This window comes from Silene latifolia, chromosome 6 (genome assembly GCF_048544455.1).
Source record: "Silene latifolia isolate original U9 population chromosome 6, ASM4854445v1, whole genome shotgun sequence".
Taxonomy (NCBI): domain Eukaryota; kingdom Viridiplantae; phylum Streptophyta; class Magnoliopsida; order Caryophyllales; family Caryophyllaceae; genus Silene; species Silene latifolia.
The window spans coordinates 16,030,176-16,051,954 of NC_133531.1; the positions used below are offsets into that span (position 1 = coordinate 16,030,176).

The window sequence follows — 21,779 nt, forward strand, 5'->3', positions numbered from 1 at the left end:
TCGATAAGTTTAATTAAATATGATTTTTTTGGCAGAGTTCTCTTTTTTTTTGAAATATGTATTATAATTACTTCTCTGTTTCTTACTACAACTTTTTTTGCTCTATAAGCATGAAAAATAATGTTAAGAGATGTTATCATTGGTTTGGATGGTCTCAAAAAGTAAGGGTAAACAAATTAATTTTCAAACCAATAATGCTTGTCATTACAATCGACTGTGAATAATAGATGGTGTTACACACTTTTAAGGTGTAAGATAAGATACAATTGCTAATACCCTGTTAATAACATAACTTGGCCCTTTTCTTGATCATCAATTGAGCCTGTTATGGTGGATGACAAGGACAATTGCTAATATCCTTCGATTTAACCTCCCTTATCTATGCCTTGAAGAGTTGAAGGCTTGTTCTACATGGTGGTTTCTTCTTATACACATAATCTTCATATCCTTCCTTCCAAAGAGATGACAATAATGGAGACATCATCGTGATATCCGCATCGATCTCCTTGCGGTATTTCTAGCAACTCGTAGAAATCCAAACCTGTACAAGATGGGTGTTATAATTCAGTTAAAACGAATGATAATATAATATCACGTCATGGTCTTAAATTTGGGTTGTGATCAATGACTGGGAATCTGGGATTATGCCCCAGCTCAATTTTGAGATCAAGCTAAAATAGATATACCGTATTTGGTAACATTGTACAAGACCGAAACAGAATACCACATTAACAACATTGCTATCCAAAGTGTGTCAACAGATTCACCAGTGGTAGGATAGGGAAGTCAAATGTACGCAACCCTACGATACTGCCACAGGTAGAGACAATTTAGGATGACCCTAAATTAAATTATGTGGACAATTGTACTGAGTGATTTCTATTCCACAGTTTCAGCCGCAAAGACACGCGGAATTGTAGTGAGTAAGACATAATATGTAGAAAATCAGAATCGTACCAGCTCTTTTCGCTGCACACAACAAAAGTTTCTCAACCAAATGTTGAGCTGGATCGGCTTCCGGCGACAATGAGATGAAGTGCTCTACCACTGAAATAGCCTCTTCATTTGCGAAGTACTGATAAAGACCGTCTGATGACAATATCAAGAACTGGTCTTTTGTTCCTAATCTATGGTGGCATAGGAACGGTAGGCAGTTAAGGTATAGTGAATTCCCGACATAGGCAATTCGGAACATATCTAAAAGTGCATCATTCCACTTTTTCTACAATATGTCAAAAGAACGAGTAAGAAAATCAATCACATTAAAACAATAATCATTAACCGCAATCGGATGTAATTTGTGCCTAACTGTTGTTTTTTAAAATAAAAGTGAGCCCAAAATTTGTAGAAGAATCCGTATTAAATAATTCTGAAGGAGACTATAAGATTGCAAAAGATAAAACATAAATTGCCATCGGAAAGGAGCATATTTCAACACCCTTTGTTTTCGAGATAAATGTAGATTGTAGACTACAGTTTCAGCAGTTCCATTCACAGTAAGGGTAACCACAAATTCACAATGAAATATTGTCTGTTCGTTCAGTCAGAAGTTAGGACAAGTATAATTTGATTCATTGACTGCAATAAATAGACACCGAAGGTCGTACTTGAATCAGTAGTTCAGACACCCAACTCAAAGTTATTCAATGAAGCATGACGTGAACTATCTTTGTTCAAACCATAAATTGACCTACAAGCATTCTAGGGAAATTTGTTATGTCCTACATAACTCAAATGATAATCCCTTCATTTAATTCCGATATATGGAAATAGTGATCAAATTGGTGAGCACATTACCTTCTCTTCACAAAACTTCTATTAAAATGCATTAATTATTATGTGTTGCACGACTCATTGTGCATAAACTCGTCATGTCATTGAACTAAAGTAGATGGTAATGAAGCTCACTACCTGCTTGAGAAAACCAGTACCAAAAGCTCGAGTGACCTTAAACGAGCCTTTGACACGATCATTTGAAACAGCAAAGCAATCATCAGGATGCTCATCTCTGGTCATTCGAAACAGCAAAGCAATTTTGCACTTCCTGAAAAATGCAACAAATCAACTTACTCATACAAATTCAATTGCCATTACAAGAGATCAAATAACTAAACCAAACAATTTTTCGACTAAACAAATTTTCTTGCCGCAGAAAATGCACAGTACTTGCATCAATCCTGTAGAAGGGAAAAAAAAGAAGGGTCTATAAGACTGATATTAGCCTTAACACCTCTAGGCAGCTTAGCTATAAGACTGATATTAGCTCTTGATTTCTTTAGCGAGATAAAATGATTTGTGGATTAGGGTCTATAATGGATGCTTAAGGCATACCATTCCAGAAATCACTGTGACAGACTGCCAACAACTGAATAAACAGTTGTATAACTTCTGAGTGTGGCTGATCTACTCATTTCCCGTTCATAACTCTTTCATCCTTAAAATTGAACCCTTTGTTCCCAGAACCCGCATCAACTACATCTTCTGCCTCATCTTGATCATCAAATGTTACTGATAACGGTGAACGGGGGATCAGTCAATTGGGTAAAGGATACACTTTTCTTTTGGCCATGGCCCTCTCAACCTCGGTGATACCACGACCATACGCAGTCTCGCAACAGAACACTTGATAAACTCCATAGAGTTGCAAGTCAAAGTGGACGTTTTATCAGAAAGAATGGTGTCGACTTGACCAAGTTCCTCGTTAATATTTGACGTACGCGCATGAGCTGGCTTGTCGGCTTCTTCACAGTACATATGAATATCGCGTTTGATGAAATGGCTTTGCAAGACTTTGACAATCGCTATGGACACATATAAGGAAATGGAAATCAGATAACTGTACAGCATGAGTGCAGTCAGTTTTCCCGCATCGAAATGCTCTATGACTAAAACTTTGGTTCAATTGAAAATGGAAATTGACACAGAGTAAAAAAATGATCCAAAAAAAAAATATCTAGTTTCAAATGTACTCAGCTAAATTGATGGCAAGATGGTTTTTACTATCTGCCTCCTTCACTTATGTTCAAACCCCCTGTCCTTGTCCACTTGTTACACCCACTTCCTTTTCCATTTTCCCTCTCCATCTCCTTAGCTTATTTATCGTTATCGTTTTATCTTTCTCCCTCATTTTCCTCTCTTCCTCTCCTTATCCCTACTTATGCACTTTGATCTGTTACCTTAATTAACATGCATTAGGTTAAGTCACACTAATTTATGTGATCAATTTTGTTAAAATTAACATGCAATTCAAAAGAGTATTAATAGTCACACTAATTTATGCATGCATTAGGTTACTGATACGGTATAATGTACTTTGCCAAACCAGGTAAGCCAAACCGCATTTTATACTGATAGTTCAGTATCAAACCTTGCCAAACCTGGGTGAGCTGAGTAAAGAGCACCGTTCAATGCCAAACCGCATTTTATATTGATAGTTCAGAACTATGCATGTTAATTAACAGAGTATAATGTACTTTGCCCAATTCCAAAGAGTATTAATAGTCACACTAATTTATGCTCAACTTTTGGCTATGACCATGGCTGAACTGTCTCTCTGAAGGGATGAATCGTTAAGACTTTTCATTAATTGATCTTTATCTGACAAACCAGTGAAAGCTCCTCATTTCGGCTCCTAGTCTCGTACAAACTAACAAAGGAAAATGATGATTAAATTGAAGCTTAGATTTAATTCAAACTTAGTGGCAATACATTTTGTCTCGCAAATATAGAATTTATCTTTTTACCTCAATACGCCGAGGAAGAATGCCAACATTGTATGATCATCCATAATTCTCGTGGCAAGGATAGGCTTGCATCTCCTTCCCTTGATTAATACTGTAAATTTGTCACAAAACAATTGAAGTTTTTTTAATATCAAATCTGAAGGGTAGCATGGTTAAAAAATTAGATATCAAATGTTCGTAAAACAAATTTAGAGAGATTTCTAACAAAAATGCTGAGATTTAACAATTATTATCATCAATAGGGTAAGACATAACGTGATAAGAGCCGCAAACTTGACGAAGGAACTATAAACTCAATAGGTTTTCAAGCATAAGAAAAATTGTGTTTTGTAGCATCACTAACCGTGGCCATGGCCATTCAAGTCTATGTCATAGCATTTATTGTATGTTCTAGGTGAAAAACAATTCACCAAACGCAATTACTGTAACTCATATTTAGTAGTTTAGGTTACATTTAGCATTCCTAAAGGTTAGATCACTGACAAATATTCAATTTATCCGACCGAAGTAGAAGACATTGCTCAATTAGCTTATCCATGCTAGCAAGAGCACTATGTGTTGTTAACACAATGGTGAAAGCTTTCCTATGCATCAAAACTCGATCCTAATCAGCTTTAATCCCATAAATATATCATAGGCACCTCTTGTTTTCAACATACACTCATCACAAATTATGATGTTTTTAGAGTAAAGATCACAACTTTATGATGTTTTTTCAGTAAAGATCACAACTTTATATGATTTTAGATAAGGGTAAACAAATTGAAGACATAGGTAATAAGTTTGGGTTGCATTTTCCATAGATTCGCTATCAACACCCGAGTTCCGAAACCAATTAATATATCACCTCCTTACAATCACACAACTAATCAAAAGACGCACCCTTCTATATTGTTTCACCTCATGATTCACATCTGGGTAGTTTGAGTACGATAATATTTGGTAAAACGTTCACACTCATTGAATTCTTTACCTTTTGCGGCTAAGCACCTGCAATAAGAACGCCAATCTGGTATAAATTAATCTAACCAGCACGTACATTAATATGTATATATAACAGCAATACTACACCAATGCCAAAATGGCAGAGTTGCTTACAACTTGACACAAAGGTTGTTTCCACTTTCCAGATGACCCATGAAGCCATGACGAAAATTGCGGTCAATAATTATTTCATCTAACTTCTAGGTCACAGTTAAAGGAGCACAATCAACTTAGATTTACTATATTTCATCTTAATTCACAACTAAAACAAATTCTACCCTAATCCAACAATCGAACATTGATAAATATCGTAAAAATCAAATCAAAAGCTACGAAAGAGAAAAGTTTCAAGTTTTAAGGCAACAAGGCTAAACTGCACATCAACATCAATTATCGACATAATTATATAATCAAAAGCTTCAAACTTTCAATGAAATAAATGAAACTAAGAACACAGTAATTTGACCCTAACATGAAACAATAACTTGAGATGATAATCACAGAATGTCAATTTTATTTAAAATATACTATTCTGATGTATGAATGTATGAAGATAAACTCAAACTACCCAGATGTCTTACAAAATCCACCATCATTACTAAGTAAAAATCAAAACTTGAATCAATTTACAAAAGAAACACAATCAAATAAATTAAATACTGGAGAAAGAAGGAATTACCATTTCTAGTTTCAGAAGAACAGGCGTGCAGTCTGGAATGAGATGGGCGATTATGTATGCACACCTTCTCAGCAAAGTCCATGTACTCAATAGTCAACAACCTAGCACAAACACAATTAACAACACCATGATGCACCACAACAACGGTAGAAGAACGCAAAACATCAACCAAATAAGTAATTGCCTAGCAACCACCAACATAAATACATAAGAGTATAAGACCATGGTTTGTTTCATGGTTAATTACTTAACCATAGGCAACTAAGAAAACAACTACCCCTATGTACCAATCATGTCTTTACCCTAGAAAGAACTAAAACGAAGATAAACAAATAATAGGGACAAAAGGAGTTTTGTACAACTTAAAAACTCACTAAATTCAGAGATCCTTGGTTCTGGTTGTTACAACGAACTCTAATATTTTGTCTCCTCTTTTCCTCCGTCTTTGCTCCTATTCTTTTTCGTCCCATGGTTTCCTGAAAATGAAATCCAGCAGGAGGATATAAAGCAATAACACTTGTAATTGAAAAGGAAATAAAAGAAAACATTAAGCTATCAAATTCTATCCATAAACAACACCTCTTCAAAAGGAAAAAAAAACTTTAATAGAAGCAGAATAACCTGAAATCTTCATGTTGTTGATTATCCGGGTTCGTCACCAGTATTGGATGCTTTATCGTCGCCATGACATCAACTCCGCATCGTTTCACTCGTCAACAACTACACACAGAAATATCAGTATATCAATAATACAAAGATCACCTTAACAAAAACCGATAAGCTGCAATCACAACCCAAAAAAAGTCGCAAATATAAGCAAGATCATTTTGTAGAAAGTAAAAAACCAAAATTAATCTAAACTGAATAATAAATAGACAACCAAAAGCTATAATCGGGGAAAAAAAACAATCAAGATCAAAATGTATAAATACAATGATGGGGAATGACAGTAAGATGTACGGGGTAATTGAAAGAATGAATGAGCAAATTAGCAGAAATTTAAATCGATTTAACGGATTTTATGAAGATGATAATTACCTGGCATTTGAGACTGTAAGTCAATAAGCAATGTCCGATGATTCTCCTGGTCTTTGATACATTGATAGTGATGATCTTGATTCTCCTTCCTCCGCCACCATTCGCTCCGAGTTCTTCGCCAGTGGATGAATTTTTGAGAAGAAAATAGAATTTGGCAGGAGGAAAAGGGAGAGAGGTGAAGGAAAGGGTGGAAGGAAAAGGAGAAAAAGTAGAGTACGGTGGAAAAAAAAGGAGTGGCTGTGAAGGGAAGAAAGGAAAAACGAGAAACAAATGTATAACAGCCCAATATGTATAACAACCCAATAAGTGAGGCCAATACGGTTCACAAAACCAAACCCGCCAAAAGCAACCCAGCCCACCCATTGCATATTACTATTCATTCTCCAAGTTACTATTCATTAGTGAATAGTAACTTGTTGTTTGGACATTTAAGGTAAGGTAGAGATAAGAAGACACGGGGCTAATTTTACCAACGAAATCATCACCGTGTTTTTCCATGAGAAAAAACACGAGTTGCAAAAAGAGCTACAGGAAGTGATGCCATCGTTGATAATACCCCTGTACTCGTAGCTGCGTTAAAATCTTCGATTGCAATGCATTCCACCCAAAACCTTCAATCATAGTTCACACAGAATCACTCGCCATTCAACAAACATAGAAAAGCAGCTAAAAAATATGGTAAGAATTAATAGTAAAACTGGCCAATTAGAGTAGAAAAGGTTAGCAATCAATGTTTCATACTCCCAAATTGGCTCAAGGCGAAACTGTGTAATGTACTAATGTGTGAAAACACTAGATTAAACTTAACCATAAGTTACAAACAACAGACTTGCAGAAAATGTTCTACATAACTGATCAGTTGAAATTCTCCAAACTCTCATTTTGTAGTACTCTTTGCTCCATGTTATTAAAATGCACACCCAAAAGTCAGAACAAAGCAAAAGTAATTCGAAAACAACAATCACATATTTATGGAATTTCAGTGAGTTTCCTGCTAGCACGTCAAATGAGTAACCAGAACAGATCAATCGACAAAGTCAGATCATTCGTACCAATACAGATTAGACTCGGAATGCAAGCTCATTCATTCATATAAGATACAGTATATTTCAGTATTTCACAGATGTATCGCAAGTTATCTGACTTCAGTGTAAATCTGAAGAATGACACTGGTATCATATTTATTGCAGAGGGTTGGTTACATTGAGCCACCAAAAAATGAAATAATTTAATAATCAATAAACTAAAGTGATATCTGTAAGAAGTATGCTAAGATTAGACTAAAAACTGAAATGGGAATTGGGAAGGGACATAGGGGAATTGAATATGTAGAAGAGGAAAAAAAACACCAGCAGGAAAAGTATGGTCAACTGTCAGCAGCATTTTCCATAGAAAGTGCGACAAAGTATCGCTTTTAAGCATATCTTTTTAATGAAAGAACCAGAGAGTTGAGTAAGACACAATATACTGGCAAATAATGAGCATAATAGACCGAGAATAAGCACAAAAGAGGCGACATATAAACTCGATGTACTTAAGTTACCAACACCTACAGACCACAGTTCAGTGAATTGACGGAGAACAAGGGCCAAATAGAATCTTTAGTTTACAAATACCATTCAGTCACCATATGATTACGACATAATCATATGCTTATTAGCAACCAGGACATACAACATCCAAAAATCAACCAAAAAAATTAACATTTTCACAATATAAACACAAAAACCCTAATTCTTCAACATACCATGTAAATTTACCATTCCCGCCACCTAGTCCTCTAGCGTTGATTACGATGACTACACCGGAATCGCTTAGGCTTCTGCAATCACCCTAATTCTTCAACCTAAGGTTCCAAAGCTATCTAATGACTCATAGTTTCCCCCAATGGCTAGAAACGCTGATTGGTAATCATACAAGAATTCTCCCGATAAAGAAACGATTAGCCACTATTGGAGTGTTCACCTTGCTCTTTGAAGGAATGATAATAGTCTCTACTAGAGTCATGTTCCATGCACAACTCCAGGTGCTGTTTACCATCCTTTACCATAGTCCACAATCCCAGGCACAACTAACATACGGAATACTAAATCGTTAATGACTCCCCAAGAAGAAAATAACATCGAGTCATGTTCCATGCATTGAACCGGCGACACCAACTATGCACATCAGGTAGGACAATATCAAAGTCAAAGAAAGCAAGGTGGGTCTATATTGAGCTGTAATGTTTGGATGACTAATAAAATCATGTTTGGAGAAAGCTATCCCTCTACAGATTTTGATCCTCCACAAATCACCATTGAATGAATAGATTGCGAACGACACCTCCCTGGTACTTGAACAAGAAATTTTAAGACTAACCATCACTGTCAGCGAAAGGATAAGGGCCGGGGAGGCACATATTTTATAACAAAGGGGTTCCGAAGTTTCAACTTGTGACCAATCCCAGAAAAACCAACTCATTACTACTCCTAGCAACCTGTATAATTCTGAAGTTTTGAAGAGATGAGTAACTTTCTGTAATGTGAGAGCTCCATGTATTGTAACCTACTTACTCCGAAACCAGGGTCATCAACAGAGCACCAGTCTACAGACGCACCTGAATCTCAGCAGAGTTTTGACGGACAGCCTTGGGAGAATATCCTGAGCTCACAGCTCCCCATCACCATACAATACTTAACTGTTCAGCCAGACATTAAAATACAACGCAATACAAAAGTACTAAAGAATAGATTAAGACAATTTACAATATTGGACAGTTCAACCAATATTCCACCATATACACATCTAATACTTTTGGTGTGTTGCATAGACAAAAGAAAGTTATTGAAGCAAGAAGTTCAAACAAACTGATGAATTAGGACGGCAGATCAGGTTTTGAATTGAACCACAGGCTACAACAAACATGAAGAAAATGTGCCATACTACTGGTTATTTATTGGTTAAATAGCCACAATGACTAGTTTGATGCGGACAGTTTGAGCTATGGACTTATGGGTACCACTCTAAACAACCTTATCAACTGGCGTGCTACATTGCCACCTAATATAACAATACTGTCAATGAGGTACTGAACACCAAGTAGACAATACAGCGACTAAACTGTTTACATCCAAAGGAAAAACATTGCTTACCCATTACCATAGGTTGTATACCAAACTCTCGTAACTCTCGCTTCATATTGATCTTTTCACCTTGTAAGGACAACGCACACTCAAATGAACTAACATCAAAAAAACAAAAGCCCCCTTGCGGACGAATCACTCATATAACAAGATGTGAAACTTCAAACCATCATTTGCAACTTAGAGTTGAAAAGAACAATCGCGTTTTATGGATTCCTAATTATTTCCCTGTTGGCATGTGAAAATGAGTGAACGTCTCAAGTAACCAATTCGCATCACTTGTACCAATATTTATACCCCTATAGTCCTATTACTCCGCATGTATGCTCTTTCATTCATACGAGAGAGATTCGCAGATGTACAACAATTTATCTGACTTCAGGTCAGTTCTCAAGAATGACAGCGAGTTTCATATATATTGCAAAGCTGCAGCAAATTTTCAGTAATGGTTTTAACATAGGCAGCTGTTTAATTGTGAAAATGGGTGAATAATTGACCTTATATTCCATCAAGAATTCTATTAGAAATCAACAATCACGAAGAATATCTAAATAAATGGGAGAAAGAAAGAAAAAAATATGCATACCATTATGTAGACATGTATCTGAAATATTCAAGACGTACACAGCCAAGGAATGCCAAGAAGAAAGAAGCTAAGGCAATATGCGAGAATAACACGAATTCTAGCTTCTCAAAGAGCAAGCGGAATGATCACAATTGATATATGCAAGGTTGGTTGACTAACAGCCAAAACTCTCTTATTCATGGGAAGGACCTTAAATCACGGGCTCCATATCCTTTGAACAACACCAAGCTCTCGGAATACGTTTCCAAGTTTAAATAAAAGCTCATAGATCTTTTGAACGGCTCCACTTGGCAACTACATATATAATAAGCATTGTTCCCGCAAACGAAATAGCCACCATCAGTCTCACAATAGAACACCTGTTGACATTGTATATAGCACGAACTGAAGACTTGATAGCCATTCTCACTTGATTTTCCCGAAAACCATAAAGTCCATGGCCCCTTTTTGTTGTCCTGTTGTAGCACCCAGATGCTGGACGTTGCCACGGAAATACGGAAAACAGCTAATGATTCTCCGAGAAGAAACGGAAACGCAACTGTGTTTAGGTCCCAACTAAAAGGCAGTTCCAAAAAGGTGATATTTTCCTTATCAAAGTCAAAGGAAGCAAGATGAGTCAACTCATCTATTCGTTTATCATTATTTCCAAGCCAGTATGCTGCCCCTCGAAAGAAAACAGCAGTTGATAGATAATAAAACAGCCCATACGTATTATTAGTGTTCAGATTACTGGTATTGAAAGTATTTCTGACAGTCCATTGTCGATTACTGAGTGTATAAACCGCAAAATATATTTTTTCACTCTCTTTACCCAGACTATTGTCCAATTCAAACGCAACCACTTTATAATCCTTACTACAAGGGGCAACCCCAAGCAAATAGCAACTAAGGCCGTCGAACAAAAAGTGTCGACTGCGAAGTGGGCAAGTGGGAAGTAACAATGATTTGCGAATACAAGGGTTCCACAATCTTAATTCTTCCTTGTTATAAGTAGAACCAGATTTTTTCACTAAAAGCAACCCATTACAACTACCTATAAGACGGTAATTGTGCGAATTTATTCTAAATATGTGATCGATTTTCCGAAGAGTTTGAGCATCACGAACTGTCAACAAACATCCTTGATCTCCAAACTTTCCCATACCCTCGAGAGCTACCAATAATTTATTACTCGCATTATTTTCATAATTGATTTGAGCATGCATGTGAGCGAAATCAGGGTTATCAATAATAGAGCACCAAGATTTACATACGCACCTGAATTGAATTAGGGTTTTCGCCGGTAATGTTGACAAGACCTGAGCCCAAACTTCAGGTGGTAAGTAGTTGGATGACGTAGTGGGATTCTTACTTGTCTTCATTGTCTTTACAGCAATTAGTTTCGCAGTAAACGGCGACAGGATGAGGATGGGCGATTAGGGATTTTGGGATTTTGGGTAACGGAAATGGTATTGCCTTTCAATTGATTTTAAACGCAGAAGAATACACTTGTTTATGATTGGGGAAATGGTATTGCCTTTCAATTGTTGAATGGAGGGACTACCAGTTTACAACTGCGCAAATTTGTGCGGTAGTACATATAGAAGTTTTAAATTTTAACTAGACTTATAATCCATGAAATTTATGGTATCTTAGAGTTTGTATCTACAAATACTCCATATTTTGCGTATTAATATGGTTTATACTCTTTTATTGAATAAATATTTTTTTGATATTTACAAAGTACTTCCTCTGTTCCATTGAATTGTTTACGTTTGTTTTTTGAGCACTATTCATAAATGAGAAGAATCTTCAATATAACTTCTAATATATAACATAAAAGATAGTCATGTAAGATCTTGTTTAAATTGTCTTCCCGAGTGCATTTTGAATATCAACTTTTTATAATTTTTAATGATATGTAACTAAAGATATGAACAAAAGAAAACAAGCGTTGTCATACGTGCATAAAGTAAACGTAAACTATCATATGAAACGGAGGAAGTAACTAGATATTACATGTGTAATGTCATTCCATTAAGATGAAGGAGAAAAATTCTATTATACCGGTCTATAATACGGAGTAATGTATTTTGTGCTCTCTATTCAATGAAAATATAGAGATTGACATCATTTTATTTAAGTAGAATCCAAGTCAATTTTTTTCTTGAGAAAATTGATCTTATTAAGTTATCCGTTTTATCTAAGAATTTTTCATAGAAAGTATCAAGATATTTTATAAGTTTGTAAGCAAATTTAGAATGTAAGTCCATTTTTTTCTTGAAAAAATTGATCTTACTAATAGAGCTACCCTTTCACAAAAACTTTAGTGATGGGGCATATTCTGCACCCGCTGACCAGTCAACATATTGAGCAAGGTCAAAGATATCCACAGCAAGTCAACAGCTTAGACGGCCCTGCCAAGACGAGGCTGTCGGCTGTCGGATGGGCCGGCCGGGCCAGGGCAACCAACGGGGTACACATCCGCGAACTCATATCCAAGACTCCTCGGCGGTGAGCCAACAGGGCCCGTCGGCCTGCCGTGGGTCCCTCGGCCGAGGGCAGATCAGTCTTTCCACCTGCTAGCCACTTGGCCACTTGGCCACTACGTGACAAAAGGTAAAAGTCTATAAATACTCCTCTACTCTCATTGAGTAAGGGATCCAGAATTTAACCTAAGAATCACTATTCATCTGGTAATATCTTCCTTATCTCTCTACAATACGTACTTTGCTAAGTAACAACAACTTACCTCTCTAAGTTACTGACTTGAGCGTCGGAGTGAGTTCGCTCGGCCCGCAGCCGAGCCCTCGGTTTGTTCATCGTTTCGGGAGACCGCAAGGAGGATTCAACTAAGGACGTCATTCTACAAGCACGGGTGGTGACAAATAATAAGCCGGAATTACAGGAACAATTGGCGCCGTCCTACGTGGGGAAAGATACTAGAAGCTAGTCACATTCATTCCCAAACAAAAAAAAACAAAACAAAAACCCACCCCAAAAGCTAAGAAGATGTCAAAACAACAAGAGGTATTCGTAAGAATCGACGAAACCGAGTTCGCCAAGATGATACCGTCCACAACTCGGAGTTGCGCAGCCCTCCACCGGCCGGGTAATTCACCGGAGTACGGGATGCCAATAATACCAGATACGCGCACGTCGCCAACCAGGTCACCATCATGGGACATGTGGTTGATGTAGCGAAACTGAAGCTACTCCTGGACCTCATTAGTAGTGCGTCGGCTCACACTGTCACACCGACAAGAGCGGCGGAACCCGTCCGGGAGACCGGGGCCTTAACGTGACTCCAAGAGACTTGAATGGAGCACCGGAAGAAGCGGCCCCGTCAAGACGCCGGAGGAGCCCGGCGTGCCGGTGGTGGACCTAAGTCCTTCCCGCACCCGCGGGAGGACAGCGTCGCCGCGACCGACGAGGCTCCGCCTCGGAGGAGTGAAAGAAGTCCGACTCGTCGAGTCGGAGGAGAAGCCCGACTTACCATAGTCGGAGGAGAAGCCCCACCCAAAGACGAGGAGAGGAGCCGGACTAGGAACGCGAGGAGCCGATCGCCGCGTGTCATTCGACACGTGGTCGACAGACCCCTCGGTGCCTATGTCCTTGACACCGCCGTGCCACCAAACTAAAATTGCCGGCGTTCACATACAAAGGGGATAGCGACCCCACCGACCATGCCGAGGCCTTTGGGTCGTACATGTCGGTGTGGGAACAACCCGATGAAGTCTGGTGCCGAGTCTTCCCAACGACCTTGCATGGGATGGCTCAGAGTTGGTACAAAGGGCTGCCCGACGGCTCGGTATACTGTTACGCCGACCTAAGGGACGCCTTCCTAGCCCAGTACTCTTGCAACAAGAGGAGGGCCGTGGAGACATCGGACCTCCTAACTATAAGGCAGGAGGGGGGCGAGTCTCTACGAAGCTATGTGAAGAGGTTCGATGCCAAGGTTCAGCAGATTCGAGAGATTAATCCCAGTGGCGGCCTTCGCGATGAAAGGCCTCCCAAGGGGAGACTTAAAAACGAGCTCATCAAGTCCGGAGGCCTGGGCTTAGACGCCGCCAGGAAGATGGCCGACCAAGCCATCAAGGTAGAGGACTATCACAAGACTGGGTCGCCACACGAGGCTGGGCATTCAGAGAAGAAGAGCCACCGGGAGGACAACCCAGATGAAAGACGCCGTGACAATAATAGGTCACGGTCCGATAGATCTGCCGGGGAAGCGAGCTCGGCGGGCGCGGGGAGTTCGGGAACGTACCACCAAAGGCGGCACGGTGATCACACCCCCCTGGTTGTATCTCGCGCCGAGGTCTTCGCCCGAGCAAGGGCGAGGGCGAGAAATGGGAAAGGCCCCCAAGCCCAAGGGGGACGGTGACACGAGCCGATCTTTGCGAGTACCACGGCCACACCGGTCACCTTATCGACAACTGCCGGCATCCCGAAGAATGCCATTGAAGAGCGATCCGGAAGGGGAGCCTCGGCAAGTATGTTGCCAAAGGCCAAAAAACTGATGCCGGCGGCTCAAACAAGAAATCCGTCTTTGAACGGATAGGGGTCATCCACGTGGTCATCGGGGGCAACGAGAACGGTGGGTCCGCTTATGGGCACAAACGACACCTGAATGAGCTATATCAGGCCATCAACTTTGTGCCCAACACAGCGACCCCCGCTTCCAACATCCCCGATATAACTATTGGGAAGAAGGACTACGAGGGAGTCATCGCCCCTCATAGCGACCCACTCATAGTCCACTTGGACATATCCAACCACCTGGTCAAGAGGTGCCTGATTGACACAGGCGCCTACACGAACATCATGTTCAGGGAATGCTTCCTCAACCTCGGTCTGAAAGTCAAGGACTTAAGCCCTTGCACCAGTCCACTATACAGCTTCTCCGGGGCCGGCCTAGTACCCCTGGGGTCAATCAGACTGCCGGTGATGTTCGGCGAAGGGAGTACGGCTAAGAATGTCCTAGCTGAGTTCGTGGTCATTGACGGCTCGTCCGCCTACAACGTTCTTATCGGCCGAGTCACTCTGAGCGAGGCCGACGCGGTGATGTCCATACGAGCCCTGACACTAATGTATGTCTCGGACCGGGGGGAAGCGCATAAACTCGTCTCCAAGGACGAGAAGGACGAGGTGGTCAACGTCCAGATATCCGCCAGAGGATGCAACATGCAATCCCTCAAAGCGGCAAAGAAGTCAGAGAAGGGGAAAAGTCCATCCTTACAACAGGAGGGCGACCTCATGGATGCAACTGACGGCTAACGAAGAAGGTGTGCCTTTAATAAGCCGTTAGAACACTGACGATCTCAGAGAGTACCTTGTAAAGTGCCGGAGGTGCCCAAGACAACTGTGGGTACCCCGACACATGTTTATATCTAATGAGGAATCGTCCAAGTTCTCCATCAAAGTGTTCATTTCCCAAATAGTCACTATCGTAAAGCAGTCCGGCTCACACTTTGTCATACCGACAAGAGCGGCGATCATCATCAAGAAGCGTGCGCCGTCGCAGTCACCCCAAGTAGTAGACGCTACGGCGGTCACCCCAAGAGGTAGACGCCGCAGCAGTCACTCCAAGTGGTAGACGCCACGGCGGTCATCATCAAGAAGCGAGCGCCGTCGTTAGTCACCCCAAGTAGTAGACGCTACGGCGATCACCCCAAGAGGTAGACGCCGCAGCGAGTCACCCAAGTGGTAGACGCCACGGCGAGTCATCATCAAGAAGAAGCGCCGTCGCGGTCACCCCAAGTAGTAGACGCTACGGCAGTCACCCCAAGAGGTAGACGCCGCAGCAGTCACTCCAAGTGGTAGACGCCACGGCAGTCATCATCAAGAAGCGGCGCCGTCGCGGTCACCCGGGAGGTAGACGCCACGGCGATCACTACCGGCCACGGCGATACTCGCAAAAGCAATCAACATTCCTTAGGAACGTTAAACAGTTGAGATACGCACTCTAGACTGCCTCGGCCAGGCCGAGGCGAAAACAAAAGAGGCGCTCAATTAATAACGTGAGAAGACAACCCAGACGAAGACGAGAAAAGACCTCGGCCAAGCCGAGGCAAAGTGAAAACGTTCTGATTAAGACGCTCAACTACTAGCGCAAGAAGACAACTCGGAAAAATGGGGTAAAGACCTCGGCCAAGCCGGAGGCAAAAGAAGCGAGCTCTTATTAAAAATGTTCGACAGATTACAAGAAATGCGGGACGACGGCCGTCCCATAAGGATAAGCCAAAAGACAACCTACCAAAGTTGTACAAAATACAAGGAAAAGAAAGGCAAAAGGTTACAGATATCATTTAAGCGCCAAAAGATGGCAGGGAGGAAAGGCTTAATAATTGGCCCCGAACGACTAAAGCTATCCGAGGCGCAAGGGGAGAGCCCGGTGACAACCGCCCGTCTCCCTATGCCTATTCTTATTCTTGCTCGCCGTCAGCGGCGTTAGCAAAGCATCGTCCTTAATAGGCGACCCGGAAAGTCGTCTCGGCTTTCTCGGCCGACCTCAGCCTCGGCAGCCTCACCGCCTTCATCCTCTCGGCTTCCTCTTTGGCTGCCCTAGCCTCCTCGGAAGGGCCGCCTTCTCCGCATGCCGCCCCGCCTCCCTCTTCACCCTTACCTCCTCCTTGGCCTTTTCCTTCGCCTCTTCCTCCTTAGCTTCGAGCTTGTCATCAAACGGCTCGTCAAACTCATCCCACGGAAAGGAGCCATCGAGAGGAAGAGCTCCTCAATCACTTCCCTGGCGGCTTATTCGGCCGGGTCCGATATGGGCGCACATGTTAGGGAGAAGAACGGTTTGGAGTCTCTCAATGTCCTCCTCCCTTTGGGCAATGATAGCATCCTTGTCCCGGACCACCTTCCCCGGGTCCGGAACAGTCCCTAAATTCGTTCCTCGTGTAAGGTAAAGGTCGGCGCGCTTTTGAACAAGGTCACGCATCTCCCGCACTTGGCGGCTTCGGCGCCGCGGCCTCGGCCTTGGCTCTCTCGGAAGGACTTCCTTTTCGGCGTCTTCCCTAAGTTTTCTCTCAAAGACGGACGCCTCTTCAGCCTCCGCCTTGGCCCTCTTAGCCTCCTTGTTCGCCGCGTCAAGTTCCAGCCTTAGCCGCTCGAGCTGTGGGGCAGCCTCAGCCATGGTCTTCTCTTGCTCCATAATGTGGGAGCCGGCTAGCTGAGTCCACTTTGCCAGCCTCTTGGATATTTTTGCACCCTCTGCCACAAGCTCGGCGGGGGAAATCTTCTGAGATAGGGGAGCGACGGTGACATTTCTATCACCCGCCTTCTCAGGGTGCTTCTCCAATTGCCGCACGGTGAGAACGGCGGCTGCCGACGGTTGATCTACAAAAAGTCAATTAAAACATCCGTGTCAGTATACATGGACATATCGGAAAGCCACTCATCAGGAACGCCCAATGAACCGGCTGAGTTTGAGCCATAGGATAAATCGGTACCAGGCTTGGACTTCTTTGTCGGAGGGCCCATTTCCTTGCCGCCCTCGGTAGCGTTAGCCGGCAATGAAGCAGCAGCGGGGGTGGACCTTTTCCTCTTAAGGACGAGGGGAGATCCCTCCGCATCAGAGTCCTCCCCGTTGGTGATGTCAACGATCTCCACCGTCTCCTTCTGGACTGAAGGGATGGAAGGTGGAACGGATGTCGACGCCGTCGCCGCCGAAGATTTTGTTTTCCGCGTTCGACGCGGCATGTTACTAGCAACCCTCGCCTAGGCCACCTCCACATTCAGGCCTTTCAGCTGCTGATCCATCAGATCATTCGGCGACGTCCTGCGATCACGGGCCAGAGCCTTAGGGTGCAAATCAGCAACGGTTTTATCCTTGTGCAGCCCCATCCTCCGAAGGATATCCTCAGACAGGTCCGGTCCAAAATGGTCTGCGAAGGAAGCAAAGCAAGAGTTAAGTAGAAGTAAATCGAAATTCAAGAAACAGAAACGTTGAGAGCAGAGGTGGGCCTCACGCCGACCCCACTCACCCTGCTCTAGGGCCGGTATGAGGCCGACATGGCAGAGCGACTCATCGAAGGATGATGCGTCGGGGGATCCATCTTTTCGACACCCCACTCTTGTCCGTCTCAAAGAGCCTCATCGCTTGACCTCTCATCCTCATTAAGAGGGACCTTGTCGGCGTCCATCTTAAGCTTTTTCCGTTTGACCCATCTGTCATGCTCCGCCTCGATCTCACACCGCAAATTAACTTGGTCTTTGGAAGGACGGGCGCGGATAGTCATCCAAGCACCTCAACATACACCCACCGATCTTTCCAATCCTTGCAGGAGGAAAGCTTATCAACGGAGATGTACCCAGCTCTACTTGCACGCTGTACCACCCACCTTACCACGGAAACGACGGCGAAGGTGGTGAAGCCGACGGAATAAATTAACCGTTGGGACCTCCCCCTTGAAGAGACAGAGCGGACAAAGCCGACTATGGTCCTAATAGCCAACGGGTGCAATTGGGCCACGGCGACGTTCATGGCTCTAATGATAGCCATGACATAATCATTCAGCGGAAATCGGAGCCCGTACTCCAAGTGCCGGATGTATACGCCGGTGCAGCCCGGTGGAGGACAACAGATGGCCTGACCCTCCTCAGGGATAACAATTTTGTACCCCCTGCCAAAGTGAAAGCGGCCCTCGAAAAATGTCTCGCCGGAGCAAGTGGCGAACTTATGGGTCCGGACACGGTCAAGGCGGACCTTACAAGCCTCGCCGTGATCCATAACGTACTGCCTCCCCTCATCAGGATGAGCCCTTTCAGCATCATCACCGAAATCGTCTCCGTCGTCATCAACATCATCATCATCCTCCCATTCCTCCAAAATTCGAGGATCAACTTCAGGAGAAGGAGACCTAGGGCCCCCAGACCTTAGCGGGATGGCGTCTAGCATCTCCTCCTCATCAAGACGCGATGCGGAACCCCCCGGCGTCGGTTTACTAGTTCCGGCATCGCGAGACGACATGTTTGACAAAACTCACAAGTTAAAAAGAGAAATTTGTTGGTTTACCTTGAAGAAAAGTACTAGCCTGAGTAGTAACACTGAAGAATAGAAGAGAAAAGCCCTTGAAAGTCTAAAGAAAATTTTTGAGAAAATGAAATTGGTGCCCAATTTCAGGGATCAACTGTCCTATTTATAGGAGAAGGCCCATGAAGAAGGACCAATCAGGGCTCTCCCATGAAACGTCGCCCAATCAACAAACGAGACACGTGTCGGACATGCAACCACGGAATATCAATCGTTGCAACAGTTGAATGTCAATCAATGCAATGATGACCAAGCGTCTTCGACACGCCCCTTCATATCTCTCCGCCTGTTCATCTTCCTCAACAAATTCCTAAGTATCCGTTTCTCCGCCGGCCACATGATCAACCAAGCCGAAAGCAGGCCGGGGGCAATCGAAACAACTAAGCACTCTCCACCCCGGTCTCGGCCCGAGTCATTACCTTTTCCACATCGGATGTCCATTACACAACCATGTAGAGGGGGGATATGGTACGGCCTAAGCAGAGCCACGCCGAGGTAGAAGAAGCCGGGGCAGAAAATTTTGTCTTGCGCAGAATATACGCTCAACGTACATCGGAGCCCATACCACGGCATAGACTACGCTGGGGCAAATTGATGGGGCATAATCGCACCCGCCGACGATCAACATATTGAGCAAGGTCAAAGATATCCACAACAAGTCAACGGCAGACGGCCCTAACAGACGAGGCACGTCGGCTGTCGGATGGGCCCGGCGGGGCAAACCCCCACCGGGGCACACATCCGCGAACTCATATCCAAGACCCCTCGGCGGTGAGCCAACAGGGCCCGTCGGCCTGCCGTGGGTCCCTCGGCCGAGGGCAGATCAGTCTTTCCACCTGCTAGCCACTTGGCCACTTGGCCACTACGTGACAAAAGGTAAAAGTCTATAAATACTCCTCTACTCTCATTGAGTAAGGGATCCAGAATTTAACCTAAGAATCACTATTCATCTGGTAATATCTTCCTTATCTCTCTACAATACGTACTTTGCTAAGTAACAACAACTTACCTCTCTAAGTTACTGACTTGAGCGTCGGAGTGAGTTCGCTCGGCCCAGAGCCGAGCCCTCAGTTTGTTCATCGTTTCAGGAGACCGCAAGGAGGATTCAACTAAGGACGTCATTCTACAAGCACGGGTGGTGACAAATAACTGCTCTGGAATTACACCCGGAACATTTAGAGATATGGTCTCTCACTAAATTATTGAGAGACCATTTTGTCGTACCTCTTTATATATTTTCCAAACCCCTTTTATTATAAAATGTCTCTTTTATATGGGACATGTTTTTATAACAATTGTAGGTACTTTATCCATATATTATTGTAACCATTATTTTAAGTACCCCATTTTATAGAATACGTACCCCTTTTATTACTATTTGTACCGTTTCTCCATCACTTTATAATTGGTCTCCCAATAATTAATGAGAGACCGTCTCTCATGAGTCCTACTCCCACCCGTTTTATCTAAGAATTTTTCATAGACAAATGTCAATAATTTAAGGTCCGAATTGGTTACTTGAGATGTTCGGTACTCTAAACAACCTTATCCTGGCTTGCTACATTGCCACCTAATATAACAATACTGTCAATGAGGTGACCACTGAATACTAAGTAGAGAATACGACTAAACTGTTTACATCCAAAGGAAAAACAATGCTTACCAGAGGTTGTATACCCAACTTCGTAACTCATAGTGATCTTTTCACCTTGTAAGGACAAGGCACAATCAAATGAACAAACAACTCTGCATGTATGCTCATTCATTCATATGAGAAAGATTAGCAGATGTACATTAATTTATCTGACTCCAGGTTAATTCTCGAGAATGGTTTTAACATAGGCAGCTGTTTAATTTTGAAGGTGGGTGAAGAATTCTATTAGAAATCAACAATCACGAAGAATATCTAAATAAATGGGAGAAAGAAAGATAAAAATATGCATAACATAATATAATATAAACATGTATCTGCAATACTATTCAAGACATACACAGCCAAGGATGCCAAGGAGAAAGAAGCTAAGGCAATATGCGAGAATAACACGAAATCTAGCTTCTCAAAGAGCAAGAGGCATCATCACAATTGATACGTTCAAGGTTGGTTGACTAACAGCCAGACATCTCTTATTCATGGGAAGGACCTCAAATCACGGGCTCCGTATGCTTTGGACAACACCAAGCTCTCCGAATATGTTTCCAAGTTTAAATCAGAGCTCATAGATCTTTCAAACGGCTTCACTTGGCAACTACCTATATAATAAGCCTTGTTCCCGCAAACAAAATAGCCACCATCACCCTCGCAATAAAACACCTTTCGACTAGCTATATAGCACAAATTGAATACTTCATACCCAGCCCAACTTGATTTTCCCGAAAACCATAGAATCCATTGCTCCTTTTTGTTGTCCTGTTGTAGCACCCAGATGCTGGAACTTGCCTTAGAAATACTGAAAATAGCTAATGATTCTCCGAGAAGAAACAGAAACCTATCTGTGTTTTCGTCCCAACTAAAAGGCAGTTCCAAAATGGTGATATTTTCCTGATCAAAGTCAAAGGAAGCAAGATGAGTTAATGCCTGTGTTCGTTTATCATTATTTCCAAGCCAGTA

The 21,779-nt window shown here is 42.6% G+C and overlaps 1 protein-coding gene across 3 annotated transcripts; it reads right to left on the minus strand.

The window, feature by feature from the left end:
- Positions 1–162: 162 nt before the first annotated feature.
- On the minus strand, positions 163–11,714 carry LOC141586454 (putative protein phosphatase 2C 23). 3 transcript variants are annotated; one of them, XM_074407672.1, is made up of 9 exons: positions 6,445–11,714; positions 6,028–6,126; positions 5,781–5,882; positions 5,407–5,507; positions 4,717–4,733; positions 3,744–3,834; positions 1,912–2,044; positions 958–1,222; positions 163–541 (listed from the first exon to the last, which is right to left on the minus strand). In XM_074407672.1, exons 6-9 carry the CDS (start codon positions 3,785–3,787, stop codon positions 441–443), a joined length of 543 nt encoding a protein of 180 aa, XP_074263773.1. In that variant the 5' UTR covers positions 3,788–3,834; positions 4,717–4,733; positions 5,407–5,507; positions 5,781–5,882; positions 6,028–6,126; positions 6,445–11,714; the 3' UTR covers positions 163–440. The 3 variants fall into 3 exon arrangements, 2 of the variants coding, with proteins under 2 accessions (XP_074263773.1, XP_074263772.1); XM_074407671.1 differs by lacking the exon at positions 4,717–4,733 and having other exon boundaries at positions 165–541; positions 6,445–11,649; XR_012519536.1 differs by lacking the exons at positions 163–541; positions 958–1,222; positions 1,912–2,044; ... (1 more) ...; positions 4,717–4,733; positions 5,407–5,507 and having other exon boundaries at positions 6,445–11,708.
- Positions 11,715–21,779: the final 10,065 nt, after the last annotated feature.

Coding starts and splice junctions, on each gene's coding strand:
- LOC141586454 (XM_074407671.1), bottom strand. CDS start 5,488: ATGGACTTTGCTGAGAAGGTGTGCATACATAATCGCCCATCTCATTCC. Junction 3,835..5,406: donor TTCTTCTGAAACTAGAAATG/GTAATTCCTTCT, acceptor ACAAATTTACAG/TATTAATCAAGGGAAGGAGA. Junction 2,045..3,743: donor TTCTTCCTCGGCGTATTGAG/GTAAAAAGATAA, acceptor TGCATTTTTCAG/GAAGTGCAAAATTGCTTTGC.